The sequence below is a fragment of the Taurulus bubalis genome (genome assembly GCF_910589615.1).
Source record: "Taurulus bubalis genome assembly, chromosome: 1".
NCBI lineage: Eukaryota > Metazoa > Chordata > Actinopteri > Perciformes > Cottidae > Taurulus > Taurulus bubalis.
This window is the reverse complement of record NC_136589.1, coordinates 24,050,787-24,069,220: the sequence shown is the minus strand read 5'-3', so window position 1 is coordinate 24,069,220 and position 18,434 is coordinate 24,050,787. Positions and strand designations below refer to the sequence as shown.

Sequence of the window (18,434 nt, the reverse complement as noted above, 5' to 3'; positions counted from 1 at the left end):
GCACAAAGTAAGGAACCATTCTCTATCGCGCAGGAGTTGGTTCTGCCTGCCGTGGTGGAGATGTGCCGTGAGATGATCGGAGAGGCCGCTGCCGAGAAGCTGCTGACCATCCCGCTCTCAAACCACAATGTGTGTCACTGTATCACGGACATGGCCTCAGACATACAGCACCAGCTTCTGGAAAGAATCAAAAGTAGCCCATTTTCTCTTTGCAACTGGACGAGTCCACTGATGTCACGAATGCTGCGCTGCTGCTGTTTTTTTTCCGCTATCGTTGGCACGGTAGTTTGCACGAGAACCTACTGTTTTGTGGAGAGCTACCAACACGGGCTACGGCTCAGGAATGTTTCCGCTGCATGGATCACTTCTTCACTGAGCACGGCCTGGACTGGCAGAACTGTGTCGGGGTAGCAGTGATGGTGCAGCATCACTGACTGGCAGCCATGACGGCGTTGCCAGACAGATACTGGATCGTGCACCAGAAGCTACATGGACCCACTGTTTTCTCCACCGTGAAAGCCTTGCAGCAACAAACATGTCACCAGAGTTCCATGAGGTGATGGATGTAAGTGTGGAAACCATCAACTTCATTAAACGTAGAGCTGTGAGTTCCAGATGTTTTGCTCAGCTGTGTGAGGACATGGAAGCAGATCATGTCCAGCTGCTCTGTCACAGTGAGGTGAGGTGGCCCTCAAGAGGACTGGTCCTCACGCGTTTGTTTGAACTGAGAAGCGAGGTCTCCTCTTTTCTCACTGAGATGTAATCTCCTCTGGCACATTACTATGTCGACACAACGTTCACAGCTCAACTTGCCTACCTTTGTGACATCTTCTCACTGCTGAACCAGCTGAACGTCTCACTTCAAGGGAGAAATAGCAACATATTTGTTGTTGCAGAGAAAGTTCTAGCTTTCAAGAGGAAACTTGCTTTGTGGACTAAGAGGACCCGGGAAAAGAGGATGGACATGTTTCCACTTTTGTCTGACATTTTGGAAAACTCCTCAGGTCAAGATCGGTGAATCAGTCTCTCAGCACCTCTCACAACTGGCAGAGAAATTTGATTAATACTTTCCCGACGATCCCGGAGACGGACACATGTGGATTTTGGACCCATTTTCTGTGGATCCCACTGGAAATGATGTTGCTTTGCCCTCACATCTGGAATCCTAGCTTCTGGATAGTTGCAACTGCAGAGTTGCAGTGGGGCACACTGGACCTGAGCTCCTTCTGGATTGCGGTCTCAAAGGAGTACCCGTGTCTAGCGCTGAGGGCGGTGAAACTCCTTCTCTCATTCACGACCACACACCTGTGTAAATTGGGATTCTCCAGTGTGGTCACAACTAAGGCCGAAGCCTGAGACAGACTCGGGGTAACACTGGAGGCGACTCTGAGTGAGCCTTTCCCCCATTCCTCCCAGACTGGATCTGATTGTCTCTGAGAGGCAGGCCCAAGTCTCTCATTGAGAGGTGGACATAAAAAGGAAGTCGTAGCGTGTCAAAAAATCCTGTAGCTTCTCCCTCCTTTTTTTTTCTGGAGTAAAATCAATTTTTTGGTTATTTTTGTGGTAATAAGCCTGAGGAGCCTTTACATTTGTTCTTGTATTAACTTGATTTGTTCTTGTTGGGCGTCTTGTTGTATGTGCAGGTTTACATACACATGGAAAATAAATGTCTTTGTGACGATCACATTGTATCATGTAATTTATTTGAGAAGGTTTTTTGCTTGTTAAACTTTAGGTGGATTTAACTTGGTTTGATTTGTATTCAATAACTAAGAGTGAGATCAATTAGTTAAACCAAACAGTGTTAATATTTGAATGGGCGCCGGGCCACTTTGTACTTAAAGTTGGGCCCCGAGGTCAAAAAGATCAAGAACCCTTGCTCTAATTTAAAAACTTCTAAAATTCTAAAAACATTTAACAGATCACGTCTTTGAGAATCACTAGCTTTTAATACATGTTTAAATCAGAATCAGAAACTGTTTATTTGCCAGGAATGTTTACACAAACGAGGAATTTTTCTAGGCGGAAGGTGCATACATTAGACGAGACGTTATGGATATACACTGAATGTCATACATGGATTCTGAATACTATTATAAAATATTAAACTCCAAAAATGTAAATCTAACTATCCTTTTATAGGGGGTGCTTCTTGATACCAAGGACATGAAGCTATTTGTGTCGTTCTCCACGAAGATGAACTTGAATGCAATGATGTGCGACAAATTGACTTCAAAACCGTATGATCATTTTGTTGTTTTTCAAATCAACAGAATCAGTCAGGAGGTAAGCGTGAAAACTTAAGACTCTTAAACACAGAATATACTTTACTGCATACACACTTATCCATACAAAATGTACACATGCCCAATCAATGTGAAGTATACAACTCAAATGATTCATAGCAAACAAACCGCTCGTGGATCCAATAACAGCCATACAGAGGCCATAGAGTATCCTTCTGTATATTCAAGGTTATGTCTAACTTGAAGCTATTTTTACTATCAAGAGCCATCAAATGTCAAACCAACTCCAAAATCCAGATTACGCTTCTGATTATACCTTCATTGAAATTATACAAAGAACAGATGACACAAAGCAAATAAGCAAGAACTACAGCACTTCAATATGAAGTGAGACAATCAACCCTCCACCGGTCAATGAAACGGCAAACACACGTTGGAGGATTTACTCTCATACCCTCTTTGACCATCAACCCAATGGAAATGTTATGAAGGGACACCAGAACATATAATGCCCATTTTCACACAAGGGCTCGGAGAGGATTTAAGTTTTCTACTTTGAAAAAAGGCCGCCATTAATCACGGCCCAGGAGACGGACATTCAGTTTGGTGAACACACAGGGTCACAGGGCAACTCAGTCAAAGACATGATTGCTAAGCGTTTGCTCAGTTTGTGCAGGACCCACAACACCGATCCTCCTTCAGTTTGTCCTGCCTTTGCAAACTCTTTGTGCAATGTCAGCTGTTTCAGTCCCTCCGTACACAAACATCAAATTAAATATGTTTGGTGCAAATATTTGAATGCTTTAGGCACAGGACTCCAATAACATGATTCAGAATCTATATCCTGCATATTCCGAACAACAAATAGTAAAGAAATGCATTATATAAACGTATAGAATATATACAAAATCTTACAAAAACACATATCTAAAGTAGGCCCAAACATAAGCTGGAGTGAATGTCTTTCTTTCTCTCTACGGCTGCTGCTGGTACTGCCCCTCTGTGGCTGTGTAGAAGTCGTCCAGGGCGCTCTGCATGTACTCGAAGGTGGGCCTGTCCTCGGGCTTGTGCTTCCAGCAGGACGTCAGGATCTCATAGAGCTCGTCGGGACAGTTGTCGGGTTGAGGCATCCGGTAACCGCGCTGCACCGAGGACATCACCTCCGCTTTGGTCATGCCTGAGGACGAGCGAATACACCAGACGTGCTTAGAGGGACACAAAGTACTGGGTGTGCGCACGTGTGATCAGGACGGTAGAAGTTGGTAGAGCTTCGTAACGCCATAGTGATCGAGCAGAGGCCCTGCATCAAAACCCTTCATCATACCACTTTTAATGTATGATATGTGCTTACATTGCTGCTACCATTACTGCTCATGCACATATCCTCCGCTGTGGCACTAATAAAAGGGTTATCTTATCTATTTGACCCTTGAAATTAGTCCAGTGGCAGATCAACGCCCTACACAATAGCACGAATGCGTTAGTAGTTAATAGTTTATGGTGGTGATGAGTATGACACGTCACATACACACAGTCCGCTGAACGCTCACCTGGGTACGGGATTTTCCCGTAGGTTATGATCTCGAAAAGCAGAACTCCAAAGGACCACATGTCTGACTTGATGGTGAAAGAACCGTAGTTGATGGCCTCCGGAGAGGTCCACTTGATGGGGAATTTAGCTCCTGGGGGAGAGGACACGTCCATTGTCACACACACATACACACACACACACACACACACACACACACACACACACACACACAGTAAATAACAATAAGAATCTGTCTACTGTACGTAAATAACACACACTCCTCCTGCACATGTCGGACATATCGTCGACACAATATGAAACGGTAGGTTCCGATCCTATTTGTGTACTTGCGTTTATTCATGATTTTCCTTTCACTGTAGCTTCAGTGTCTCCTGGTTTCAGATCAGTGATCGATCAGGTTTCGTCTCTTGACGGAGACGCACACATTGTCTCCTACGTATCTCTGGGCACAGTGTTGTACACAAACTATAATGTGACCTAGACTGGTGTCAGTGTTGAAGGAAATAGACCCAGTGTGTGGTTTGAGGTCATTGGTGTTGGAACGTGATCTGAGCTTAAAAAAAAGTGGAGCTACTGGTAAATGACACCAAAAATGTCTGGCTGGGGATTTTGATTTGAACTTGTCTTCGGTGTCCAATCAGGAAGTCAGCTCATATGTGATGGGGGGGAAAACAAACACACACACACACACACACACACACACACACACACACACACACACACACACACGCACACACACGCACAGTTTACCCTCTCTGGCACAGTATTCGTTGTCCTCAATGATTCTTGCCAGTCCAAAATCAGCTATTTTACAGAGCAGACTCTCTGACACCAGAACATTGGCTGCTCTCAGGTCTCGGTGGATGTAGTTCTTCTTCTCTATGTACGCCATGCCCTCCGCTATCTGCAACGGCACAAAGAAAAATATGGAGTGCGTGAGCAGCACGGTACGGTCATTATCCCACCATCACATTTTGGATTAATGAAGTACAAACCAAACCTCACCAAATAATCAAAGTGTCTGTCGTTTTACTAAAGCTCACAGACAAACATGTCTTTCTCTCATATTCTCACTCCATCCCAGGTCACGCCTCTTACCTTATCTTAATTTAGATTAGCTTAGTTTAGCTTATCTGAGCTTAGTTTAGCTTAGTTTAGTTTACAATCTACCAATCTACATGGATCATTTATCATTCAACCTTAAATTACATTCAAAAACTCACCAAGGAGCAAGAGTCACCTTTTTCAAGTGTACAGAGTGTTTGTTAGTGAAATCCGACGTTGTAAGGGGTACTTATGAAGGATTCTTGTGAAACCATGTGACGTAGGGTTGTCGGAGATTACGTAAGTACTCCATTTAACGGTTACTTTAATTATTTTTCTACAACAGATTTCTCTTCTCACAAGGGTTGCGGTATTGTAAGCACTTTAAATAAAGTTAAACAACGTTGTGGTTCCGGAGATAATTAAGGAGACGTAAAAAGAAAATGTTGAAGATTTTCGCTTCCGATAATAGGCGCAGAGCGGCACAGGTTAAAACAGGTTAAAGGCAAAAAATTGAAGACAAATTACAGTAAAGCTTTATTTTGCAGTTCTGTGATTTTTTTCTTCTTTTTTTCCAGCAAATAATTCCATAATTTCCTTGAAAAAATCAAGCAACTGCTCTATTTAAATCTAAGTATACAATAATTAGTTTATTATTTATTAATTTTTGGACATTTTAACGGCAAAGTGTCCGATTCTTGCTTTCGTTTACGGTTCCTCCTTTCAGCTCGCCGATGGAAACGGTGACGTTACGTCGGGTTTCACAATCGTGAGAGGGAGCAGCATGTTGTGGTCAGAGTGCAAATCACCTGCGCTGAAAAATCGATGAGCTTTGGGAGCTGGAGTCTGCATCCTGTATCGCTCTTTAGGAAGTCTAGGAGGCTCCCTAAAGACCCGGAACAACAAGGAACAAAGTCAGTGTCTTGACAGTTGTGTACTGCACAGGCTACTTATATAGGTAGCTGTGTTAGCTGAGAGTTTTCATCTACAAAATTTTTTCCAGATGACATTTCTGAAAAACAAGTTTTTTTTGTGTGCAAACCTTACAGTAATCCTAAGGAACTCAAGTTGAAGTGAGATTTTTCTTTCTTTCTGTTTATCCATCTTCTAAGTCTGATCTAGTTTGTTTTCTCTCCTGTGTTTATGACGACAAGAACAGGTTTATAATTTTTACAAATGTCCTTAAATTGTATTTATTTCATCCATAAAACAGGTGGGGAAAAAAGTTTAGCTTGGCTAATTTTTCTGATTTCTAAAGGTAAATAAAAATAAATATGTTATCACCTTGCTATCACACACATGATATACCTTGTGTTTAGAGTGCATGGAGGAACTAAAACTTATCTGTAAGAAAACATATTTTTTTAGAACATGAGATAGTGGTGCAATTCCGCCTCTTGTAGCCACAATAAGTATTACAAAAAGAAAAATTCTAAATGATCCTGACAAAAATAGGAAAATATAACAAAAAATCAAATGCCAAAATCAGTTTTCACCTGTTTTAACAGATTAATCTTTTACTTAGAAAAGGTTATCCTGAAAACCCTTTTTTCATCACTTCATAAGTCCTAAACATTGGAGACAAACAGTTTATGTCCAACTGAAAATAATGTTTCTCACTGGCCCCTCAGGGCTTCCATACACGTCTCTGTGAAATATGTCAAAGGACTAATATGAGGTCACATGAATGACAATCACAATACCAAGCTGCTGACATCGGCACTTCTTAATGCAGGCTGCTTTTTTTCTGAATATTAGAATATAATATTAGATGGTGCCCCAGATAGTAAAGCTGTGTGTGCTAAAGAACAAAGCTCCCTCACCGTTTGCCATATATTCCGTGATGATGTAGATGGGTGGCGTCTTGGTGACGACTGCGTAGAGCCGGACCAGCCTGTCGTGCTGCAGCGTCTTCATGACGTTGGCCTCGTCCATGAAGGCCTCGACCGTCATGGTGCCCGGCTTCAGCGTCTTCACCGCCACTGTGGTGGCATTGTTGTAGTAAGCTGATAAGGAAGAGGGTGACATTTGTTCTTCTTTTTTTCATGTATATTGTTGCTATAAATATAAGAGCGTGAGAAAAACAGAAGGCAACACGCATATGAAGCAGCACTATATTTACTGTTGTAGGTTCAGTAGCAGCAGAAAACATCATCACACAGCACAAGTAATCATGGAGGGGGGCATGTGTGCTCTGAAACAAGCTCAAACGTGGGTGAGGTTTAACATGTGCTGCTACAATGTACGTTGCCATCTCACTGACGCCAAGTGCTAAATTTTTTAATAATGTAAGAGGAAGGTTTATGCGAAGGATGGCTCCGGTGCGTCATCAAGCCAAGATTTTAGACAATCAATCAATAAATCTGCAGCTAGGCCGAGCTCCTCTTTGTGTCATTGGCAAGTCTGTGGCAAGCGTGTGGCAGGCGTCAGTCAGGTGTCAGGACTGTGGCAAGTCTCTGACTACTGGCCCCCTAGTGGTGGCAAGTCTCTGACTAGTCATGGCACTGCTGTGACAACTATAGGCACTGGCAGCTCATGTCACCTACCGACACCAAACTACATATTAGGAGAGGACAAGTGCAGATAACAATAACCACTAATTTGTGTATTTGTTCTAGTTTTTTTTGTGTGTAGTTCAAGAAATATCATTATCACAAATGAAACAGAGACCTGATTCCAGGAATTACCCATAGTCATATATAACACAAGCATCACATCCCTTTGTTAAGCCACATCCCTCTCGTGTCAAAGAATTGCGGCCGCAATTGTGTTTACATTTTTTATCTGGCCACAGCAAGGTTTGTACATAAAACCAGTCCCTCTCTACACTGTTCTCTCCACCACTTCTAAAGGTGCGACGCAGATCTCCTTTCAGACTTAATGATCAACTGGCGACACTGACGGTCCTCCCTGGACCACCTTTACGCCGTTCACGGACACATTTGAGCATGTTTTTCTGTTCTGACCCAAACTCTGTGGCACAGCTCACAGGTAACAAAAGAAGGAAGTAATTTTTGTTTCAATTTGGGGGAAATGAAACTTCCCCGTGTTGTTCACTTCGTCGGCCCTAAATTCACAGAAATGAGACAAAGGAATTAGAAATCCTCAGATGTGCAAGACTGAACCAGGCACCCAAAACCCAGGCGCCACTTGCAGGATATTTCAAACTGCGACTGTAAACGGGCCTCATTTATTTAGCCGTCTGCATAGCTTTAAGAACGTGCTCTATACGATATTCAGTCAAATCTGACTCAGACACAAAGTCAAGGTTGTCTTCTTGGTAAACATACTGATATGTGAGAGCAAGAGGTAATGGTTTACATGGTATACACAGTTTACATGTAACACCTTAAGACAACAGCAACATGTGGATTCCATGATGCGTGAGCTTTTCAAAGGCGCAAATATCGCCAATGCAGGCATGGGGGCCCATGTGGAACAGTCCATCCAACAATGTTTGAAACGAAAGTAAACTATTTAGAAATACTAAATTAGATGAATCAGTTCTCATTTTCTTTCGTATTTTTCTCCCATGCAGATATGCAAGGATGATTGCTGGGTAATACGTCTTTTGTTGTCCAACTGATCTGTCTAGACTCTGCCACGCTCAGCACATCTGCAAGCCGGGCGAGCGCTCAGGCCTCGAACATAAGCAGGAAGTTACTACAAGCCTTTCCTGAAAGTGTGCATTGTAAAGAATGATCTTTCTCTCCACTCTTTACTCACCCATCCAGACGTCTCCGAACTGGCCGGCTCCGAGTTTCCTCACCATCTTGATAGAATCTTTGGAAATCTCCCACGCATCTTTATCCCACGGCTTCTGAGCTTTGGGTTTCACACATGCACGTTCCAGTTTACGACACAGGCCGTCCGTTTTGTCTGGAACACAAACACACACGCACACACACACACACACACACACACACACACACACACACACACACACACACACACACACACACACACACACACACACAGCCACTTAGGTCTAAGGCATCCTTGAGTTGGGAGGTCAATTTGCTTTGAATAAAACATCAAAGGTTTGAGGAACTAATACAAAAAACAGCCGATGCCAAACACATTTGAGGGATTGGGTGACAGTTTTGGAATAAAGGCTGTTCGGCGGCTGCACTCACTGCGGTAGTTTTTGATCAAGCTGCCGATGTCGGGGAAGGAGATTTTAGGAGAGATGTAATAGCCACCATCATCCATCGTTCTAATTTTATAGTGCTTGACCGAATCTGCCCCCTGGGCGCCCACGTCTCTGATGGACAACGAGTAACTTCCTGCGGAAGCATCAGCAAGTGAGAGAGAGTGATTGAAGAGGAAGCAGAAGGAAGTCGAATGAATCTCCGTCGCTCCCGGTTGTGATTCCCATACCTTTTGATGTTTCACTTTCCCTGATGAGGTAAGAGCCAGGTTTGTTCGCGGGCGCCAGCAGCTGCCTCTCCGCATCCTTCCTCGTGATGCCCTTGAAAAACCACCTGCAATGAAGGCGGGAAGGCGCTTGAATACACGAAACGCGCTGATTTCTTGACATTCATTGCAACTTTCGAACCCAATTTTCGGCAAATGGCACCTTGGGTTGTGTCAAAGCTTTGCCACTAGACAGATGATAAACAAACAAGCGAAGGATCAGAGGAGGAATGAATAGGGACAGACAAATTGGGAAGTGGGAGGTCTGGGGACAAGAGAAGGTGAAACTAATCAGGCCGGGAGCAGAAGATCAGCAAAGGCCAGAAAGCACACAAAAGGCAAGGAGGTGAAACCAAACACAGGACGCTGGAGGGATCTTCAAGACAAAGCAGACTCAACAAAACCTGATTCCCATTGGGATGACAATCACCAGCGGGAAACAAAGCGTTGTTTCGAATCAAACATCCTTTTAAAAATTCTGTTTAATAAGAAAACTTTTTTATTTTTTATTACTCACTCCTCTGTTTCCATGGTGTTCGTTTGGGCGACATAGTTGCACGGGATGAATCCTTCTTTGTTGGTTGCCAGTGACCTCGCCTTCCACCACTCCCCGTGTCTGCAGGAGACAGCAATCTATCTGAGCACAAGTTTTGTTGTTCTTCGATTATGAGTCAGTGTGTTCTCTCAGAGGGAAAAGGAAGTGTTAGACGAGACCCTCAAACCCTGATTTCCCCTGTTAGGTTTCATTTTTAGCAAGAATGTAAATATAGACAGTGAAGGCGTGGGCCCAAGTGAAAGCTGGCCCTCTGACAGCAGCAGACCGAGACAGCTATCTCGGAACCCACAATGAATTCTATGTGGGGCCATTTGCTACATATCCCCCTACATATCCATAGTTTACATTTTTCTTGTAAATAGTCATTAACGATAACAAAATGATAAAAACTAAATAAACTATTAAAATAAAGAGTTCAATCAAATGAATAACGTATTGTGTTATTTACAGATATGCATTGATGATTGCTGGGTAATACATATGTTGTTGATGATGAAGTTTTTACTGAATCCTTTGATGATATGACAATGATATGAGCCTACTGTACAGCAAGAGGGACAGTGCTTTTTAACTGATGCATTGGTCTCATGTCTGAGGTATAATTGAACAAGTACTTCTGACATTTCTACATTAGTATGTTTTTTGAACGTTTGATCTTCACTTTCTCTGACTCTGACAGTCTCCTCGCGTGTTGTGCAGTTAAAACAGTGCTCCATTTTGTGGCTCGCGTAGTCGTCCGTGTGTGGAATCTCGCCCTTTCCCACGCCGCAGTATATAAAGGGTGAATAACATTTCTCGAAGTCGAATCAGCCACCGCCGACGTCGGACACTCACTCCTCTAAGATTTTCATCTTTTCTCCTTTCTTGAATCCTAAGTCGTCGGGATGCACAGCTTCATATGGGTAAAGGCTGATCACAATTTTACCAATCCCACTTTGCTCTAAAGAGAGGAAACAGAAGAAAAAATAAGATATCGGCAACGTTAAATACTGCACGCCAAAACAAATAGGCCCGCTGCTATCTGAAAATTGCTATCTGGGTCATAATTAGGGCAAGCAATGATGTGAGACAAAGGTTAAAGATATGATGAACAAACCCACAAATAAGGTACCAGACAGCCTTAACTATACATGACAGATAAACACAATAGATAATATAATTATTATATAATTACAACAATACTACTAATTATCTATACTTTTAATTATAAGTCAGTTGCACAAACCAGAATACTTTTGTCTATTTTTTTTAAGTTAATAATTGAAATGTACAATGTTGTCATCTTCGGTTCCACATAATTTGAACATTATGCTAGCCTACTGGTTTGCGTTGACCTCGTCTGGAAAATGTAGCCCAGATAGGTCACAAGCTTTTTAACATTAAATTATTTTCAGATTACATTGATTCTTGTTACTGAAACAACTAATTTGCTCATTTCAGTCGCATCTGTTATGGAGGATAAACAAAAGCCATGTGAAAGAAAACATCATGATAAACTGTGAGAATGAACTAAGGAGAAGAATAAGCAGCCACGGCACAGAAGAAGTAGCACGTGTGCGCCTGCAGTAGAGCTCCAAAGCATTGTGAAGATTTTGTGAACCTGGAGGTCAGCAGCTCACTGGTTCCCTCAACAAAAAGCCATTGCATTTTAGATAGCAGAAAATGATAGCATGTTTGTGATACTTACACGTATTGTTCAGGGAATCTTTATGATTTTTTAACTGTGAATGCAATCGGCAGAAGTCAAAAGCTGACGTTAGGCTATGAACTAGCAACACACAACTGTTGCATGACTTCTCGTCACCACCACTCAGCTTTTGCAGTCTCATTTAGCCACTTGTTAGCAACCGCCATTTCTAAGAAACATAAAAGCTTCATAATTCACAAGAAAGGTATCTATTGAGGTATTCTATATTATCGAACATAATGTTAAACAAGCTCCTAAGTCAGCTATTAAGTGCTAAAACAGGTTATATGATGCTAAGTGACTTACAATAGCATCATAAACTTAACTTTGGAAGGTACCCAGGCCAAATCACTGAGGCCTCATATTAGGTTCAGCTTAATAACTTTAGCGTTTAGCACGAAATGAGGACGGTGGATTTTGTCCACCATCTCTTACATTAAGCTGGGGAAGTATAACCTCAAAGGCAGAACTAATGACATGTCAAGTCTTTCATTTTACATGTGTGTATAATATGAAAATTAGTCTTTGACTCCGACCCCTTGAATGCTGCTATGTTTCACAATGAGTGTTGTGTGGTTATATGGTTATAGAAATGTTCAACCTATTTTATAACAAAGACATGCTGCTTCCTTAATTTTGCCTTTTGTCTTCCAAATGTGAAAGCTTTTCAACAACCTGATTTTATACTAATACCTTTGCAAAAGAAAGAAAAAAGAAACACGCATGACAAGAAATGTGGCATACCTTCCATCTTCTGGAACACCTGACCCGGTAACAGGGAGTTATCCTGCAAAGGCAGACCAAGAGTTTTCAGGGTCAGAAACTGTGTGAACGTTACATGTTCACAGAGACAGCTGCTTCTAACACAATAGTTATAGTATTATCTATCTATCTATCTATCCCTCTATCTATCTACCAATCCACTCATCCATTTGTCCATCTATCTGTCTTCCATTATTTTTACAGTCTTTCACAATGTGTTCATTTCCCTCAGCGAGACGTGATTGTGTGAGACAGGGAAGTTCTGCTCATTAGGAAATATCTGAGTCACTATTTCTCCAAATCATTAAGAAAGGGTGTATCTGACTTGTAAAAATACTTCCTTGGAACTGAATATTCTCACTTTCACGACATTCTCCATTAGTTTAATTTATAATTCACCAGTGCACATAAAATAATAATACAAACATAACAAGCTTGATTTTTATTGCTGCAACTTTTCACCTCTGGGCTCAAATCTGCTCAAGTATATCTCAGAGAGCATGAATCAGTATCTCATTGTGGTTTCGCTCCAAGCAGCTGTCTGACTACTTACGATGCTGCTTTTTGGATTGGAGGTGGGGTCTCTGACATAGTGCGTGGTGTGGTCGGTATGTACAGTCTGCTGGCCGGTCTTCTCCTCCACACCACCGCTCAGACAGTCTCTCAGCATGGAATTATTACATCCCATACTGCCTTGCAGGGGGAGGTGAGAAAAAGGAAGCATGAGCTCGAGTGTTTACACGTTTACATGTTCCAGTTGCTGGAGCAACCAACACTCTAAATGTTGGCCACCAACCACCTTTTTCTTTTTTTTTTTTACCTTTTCATCACTTGATGCTTTCAAAAAGGAAAACATTGACACTGAGGAACTAACAAGAACAGATTCAGATGTTAGATCCAGGGTAAAAAATACCATATAACAGCTATGTTAACTCCAAAAGAGGCTTTTTTGCTCCTGCTTGGTCAGTGCTTCCAATATCACTCCCATGGCGTAAAATATGGCAGTGCCCTCCATTAAAAACTATGACCCTCTCCGCGGCCGTAGTTATTTTCATAAACCTAACCCAAACAAAGACTGTTTTTAGGGTGTAGCACGAAGCTGTGTCCTGTAGCAGGCCTTAATGGCCACTCACGGATAGACCTGCACAGGACTTTCACTCAGAAGACCACTGTTTGTGTTCTGTGTGAAACCAAAAGTGAATGGCAAGTAATATTGAAACCTATGTATGCAAGTTGAGTTATGTAACATATACGTTTACATACATACATACGTATATATACATATATATATATATATATATATATATATATATATACATATATATATATATATATATATATATATATATATATATAAATAACCATTTTAACCCTAAACCTCCAGAGGTGTGTGTACATTGGTATATCAGAGCAGGTGTTGTAGATAAGGAGTGATTATCTTTTTTTGCTTTAACTTTTAAAGGGAGTCAAAGAGGAAGGGAAGCACGCACCATGCTAAAGCTCATAAATTGATTTTATGGTTAAATGCTATGAGGAAATGTGATAAGGATGCTCTCAACAATGAAGACCAACTGATTTTATTTGTTTTTGTTTTGTTTGAGAAGCTTGTGTTTCTTTTCCTGGGAAAATCTGGCATATTTGCTCAAACTTTGGACCCATTGGAGAATATTTAGCCACTTTCCCAGCTTTGCTTCATTCAGCTCTCTTGCTTTTGCACAGCACAGTTCACTTCCTCATTCTCTTCTTTTTTCTTTTTTTTCTCTCTTCTAAATGTTTTTTATAAGGTTCCGCTTGAATGTGTCAGTTTTGGTGTTTAAACTAACTGACCGTATTCAAATATTTGCTTCTATCAGTTTGACGTACTCATACGAGGATGTGCTGGAAGGATGTTTGACATGTGAAGGGTAGGTCGGATCAGTTGCATTGATGCATCGATGCAGGGAGTTTGAGGCATCACCGCAGCAGTTCGATCGGTCACAAATGAACACCTGTTTTCTAAAAGAAGAAAAACAGCACTATCGCTACTTTTCCAGAAAACCGACATGCATGAGTGAACACAAACAGGAGACAGCAGGGACTCAGTGTCAGCGAAGGCTCTTTAAAAACAGCAGTCAACAGACGTGAGGAGAATGACGGTGGATCTCACAGTGATCGTTTACATACACGCCATTGTTATTAAGAATAGAACATGTCACTTTTTGGCCTTGGGGACAGCTAAAAAAAGACCCTTTGGTAGCACACATTTGTATCTGCTACCAAACAATTATGGCCTGCTTTTGTTCACAAGCAAAATAAGTTTGTGACACAGGTTTGAGTTATAGCAGCGTGTTCAAAGAAAAATGTGTAAAGCCCTTAAAGGGTTTCAGCAGGTAAAAGCCCCGGGGCCAGTACTGAAGAACCGGACTGGGTTGACCCAAAATGACGTGAACTTTTGAACAGATCTGGCAACCAACGTTCACGAACGCGCTAACTTTTTGCTAAAATGTGTCTGATAGCTTCGTCGTTCTCTCATGTTAGCAAAAGAAAAATATAAATACATCATGCAAATATAACCCAAGCTGTTTTTTCCATCCACAACGTTCAAAACATTTCCAAAAAAGGTTTAGGGGGTGGGGGCAAACACATCATGACCACGCTCACTTAGAAACCAGGAAGTGGAAACCGTTTCCATCTTAGTCAGTGTTAGCATGCTCACACGCTCACAGCGACATGCGGATGTTCAGCAGGTATTATGATTTTGTTCATCTTAACTTAGCGTGTTAGCATGCCGATGTTAACACAGCCGATGTTAACACAGCGAACAGCTGCCATTAGTTTGGCAGGTTTTTGATCACGCTGGACATGCATAATCTGACGATGCCGACGAAAGGAATATTTGGGATTTCCAAAGTCATATAAATATTGTGAGCTGGACGTGAATTCCTCTGCACAAAATAGTTGACATTTCACTTAGCCATGACGCTCATTGTAACACTACAATGCAGGTCAGGGGGTTACCAAAATATTAAGGAGTCATTGTTTGGGAGCCACAACATGTTGTGCCAGTCCCTCCAGCATATGTTAGGATATTTCACATGATAAGTGAAAAACCAACATTGTTAACATTGCCATCCCTGAAGAGAGCTAAGAAGTTTCCTTTACATTCAATAGGCTACAAGAAGCATTAAAACCTCCAATAGCTACATTGAACATGCACCCTTGTCGACCCCATAATGTTGCTTTTGCTCCAAAGAAAATTATACTTCTAATTCACGTTGATGTTTTGAGTGATAGTATGCAAATAAAAGTGGTTGTTGTCCCCAAAAATATCGACAACAGATTGTTTGGTTAAAAGCCGGGGGAGAAATAAAAAATAAAAAAAGGTTCAAGCAACTCTCAACTCAATGGCAAACAAAAAATAATGCAACAACAATGCGTTGTTGACATGTCTGAATCAAACAATGTGAGCAGTTGGGCAGTTTGTCACTGGTTATGTGCTTCATTGGTTGAGTGCCTTTTTTGTTCTTTTTTTTTTACTTGACAGTCAGCAAACAGCCGGAAACCATAAGGGTCTGACAGATTAGGAGTCAAAACACACACACACACACACACACACACACACACACACACACACACACACACACACACACACACACACACACACACACACACACACACACACACACACACACACACACACTCCTTAGAGCATTGGGACTGAGCCCAAAGTGTGGTGGAGAAATGAAAGGAGCGGTCGTAATCCACATACTGCCACCTGCGACCTACATCAAATTCAGTTAAATCAGCTTTACTTATTAAACATGCAACTTACAAAATACTATTTCAATCTGAATATAGAAAACATGACATTTCAAGAAAAAAAACAACAAATAATTTTTGAGTAACTGTCTGAAATAGACGGACACGTTTAAAATCACAGTGTAACCAAAAAAATCCCATCGACTCAATCATTTACATCTTTATAACTCTTCTATCGTGTGTGTGTGTATGAGCAGACAATGATGGTATCTCACAATGACCTGATGCACATCTCTCTCTGACTGGTGTTAGTCACACCTCACATGGTGCTTACCTCTCTTAGTGTGCGTCCCCTGCTGAAGGAAATAGTTCATCCACTGCCAAGAAGTTTTTCAGATTTTTGAAGTTTTTATCATCAGATTGACACAGACGGGCTGACGGTGATCTGGTTCGACCAAATGGGTCAGCCGGTCGACGCAGACTGTTGCGCTCGTCTGCCAGAATGAGGAACTTAGACAAACTGGAAGGGGATTTTTTCTTTTTTTTTCTTTCTGAAACTTCCTGGTATAATTGTCTAATGATTATTTGCATAATCAGCAACACACACGCACACATAGACACACATAGACACACACACGCACACACACAGTGGCGCAGCAGACAGATGGTCTTTTATGTCTCTACAGAAGGAAACACTACATTTGTTAATGCTTAAGTAGAGAAGAGTTTTACAAGATTATAAAAGACATGAACAAACAGAATCCCTTTGAGGAAATTTAAGTATTAATGATTTTAATGGCCATTCACATTTTAAATCCCTTAATAAAGGGCATGTAAACCTAATATGTATAAATGCTTAATATTTACCACAATTGAGTGGTGCGAATACTTGCTCGTGGCCAGTTAGATAAATTCCCCCACAGTGCCACCTGTTGGCCAAATGTCAGAAGTACAACATAACCAGCAACTTTGCTTTTTACCGTCATCTGGTTTTTATTTTGTTTTGACACAGAGTAGAAAACATGGAAATAGACGGAGAAACACCTACACATTGAGCAGAATCATGCACCTGCTATATTTCTGCATGCTGAATCATGAACGGTGGCGTGTACACGGTGCCGCTGAAGCGGGAGGGAGCCCCTCTACGATCACGTGGCAGTTCACAACTGGTAAAACAGTTACATTTCGCCTGTTATCATCAGCATCAAAGTATGATTATACTCAGTAAAACTGGGGAGAAAGTAACAATATACAGGGCATGCGTGACGTGTCTTTACAAATGGTGATTATAGGATGGATCCATTATTAGGATCAGGATAATAGTTGAGGCTCAATGTCGGAGATAGAAACCTTCACACAAACATGTTACGCTTCACTGGAAGCTCTACTGAGTATTGCATATCTACATTGAGGGACAAGTTTTGACATTTTTTGACACCTTCCGGGTGCCTTTTGAAGAGCTGGGGGGGGGATTCGGCTACTTACCGGCCAGAGCCTTTTTATTCCAAGCTAAGCTATCCATGCTGCTGACTCACATTATTTAGCATGTGGATGTGAGATCGGCATCGATCGCCTCCTCTTGCTCTCGGGCACCAAAAAGCCTGTTTCCCAAAATATGAACATACTCCTTTAAGGTTGTGATTATGATGACATCATTAGAAAAGTTTCTTAAAAATAAGTATCAGCATTTTAAAAGACAGCGGACCATATCATCATTTCTTATTCTAACCACTGAGCCATTGAACAGACGCCATCCATACTGTACACACCGTAAATGTATTGTTAGGTATTGTTGATCCACAGAAGACTGTCAAACCAAAAAAACAAGTCTGCTGCTTTACAACAGCATACCCATCACTCACGACAGAAACAGCGGGAAAAATACCCGTTAGCGGACAAAGCAGTTTCTATTCTCTGCGTTGTCCAGCTTCACGAACAGTCGAGCAGGCCGACTCTCTCTACAGTGTTGTCAATTATGAGGAAGCACAAGCCATTAACCGGCAATGTAATCTCTACCAGCACCACTACAAACATGCTACTTCAACTGTGACCCGCTACATCGGCGCGTCTCAGTCCCTCTTTGTGTTCCCACCCTCCGGCCTGTGTGTGTTTGGGGGAACTAAAACTGAAAGTAAAATCAACTGTACATGAGCGCCGTGTTTGTCTCTCTCTGAAATACACCCCTTACCAACAGTCTTGGTTATTCTACTGCACAGCAGAGCCACAGGGGGACCTGAAAGCAATGAGCGATCACATCCACAGCGCAGCACCTCTACAGTGGATTTAGGGGGAAGTCAGCGCCCCTGCCTGTGGGCGACATCGGCAAGTGGGTGGCGCTACCCTCCGGCGACCAGCCCGCTTCGGACTTCCATCGCAATGGCGGCCGGGATCTGTTCCGCAGCTCCCCGTCCGCTGGCAGGAGCGCACGGCTGG

At 42.0% G+C, this 18,434-nt stretch overlaps 1 protein-coding gene across 1 annotated transcript; it reads right to left on the bottom strand.

The window, feature by feature from the left end:
- Nucleotides 1-3,220: 3,220 nt before the first annotated feature.
- Nucleotides 3,221-12,951, bottom strand: lyn (LYN proto-oncogene, Src family tyrosine kinase; the record flags this gene model as incomplete). Its single annotated transcript, XM_079231764.1, has 12 exons — nt 3,221-3,423; nt 3,797-3,928; nt 4,549-4,702; nt 5,652-5,728; nt 6,666-6,848; nt 8,569-8,721; nt 8,979-9,128; nt 9,223-9,326; nt 9,776-9,874; nt 10,649-10,754; nt 12,246-12,288; nt 12,817-12,951. The coding sequence occupies 12 exons, from the start codon at nt 12,949-12,951 to the stop codon at nt 3,221-3,223; spliced, it is 1,539 nt and encodes a 512-aa protein (XP_079087890.1).
- Between the last annotated feature and the right edge of the window lie 5,483 nt (nt 12,952-18,434).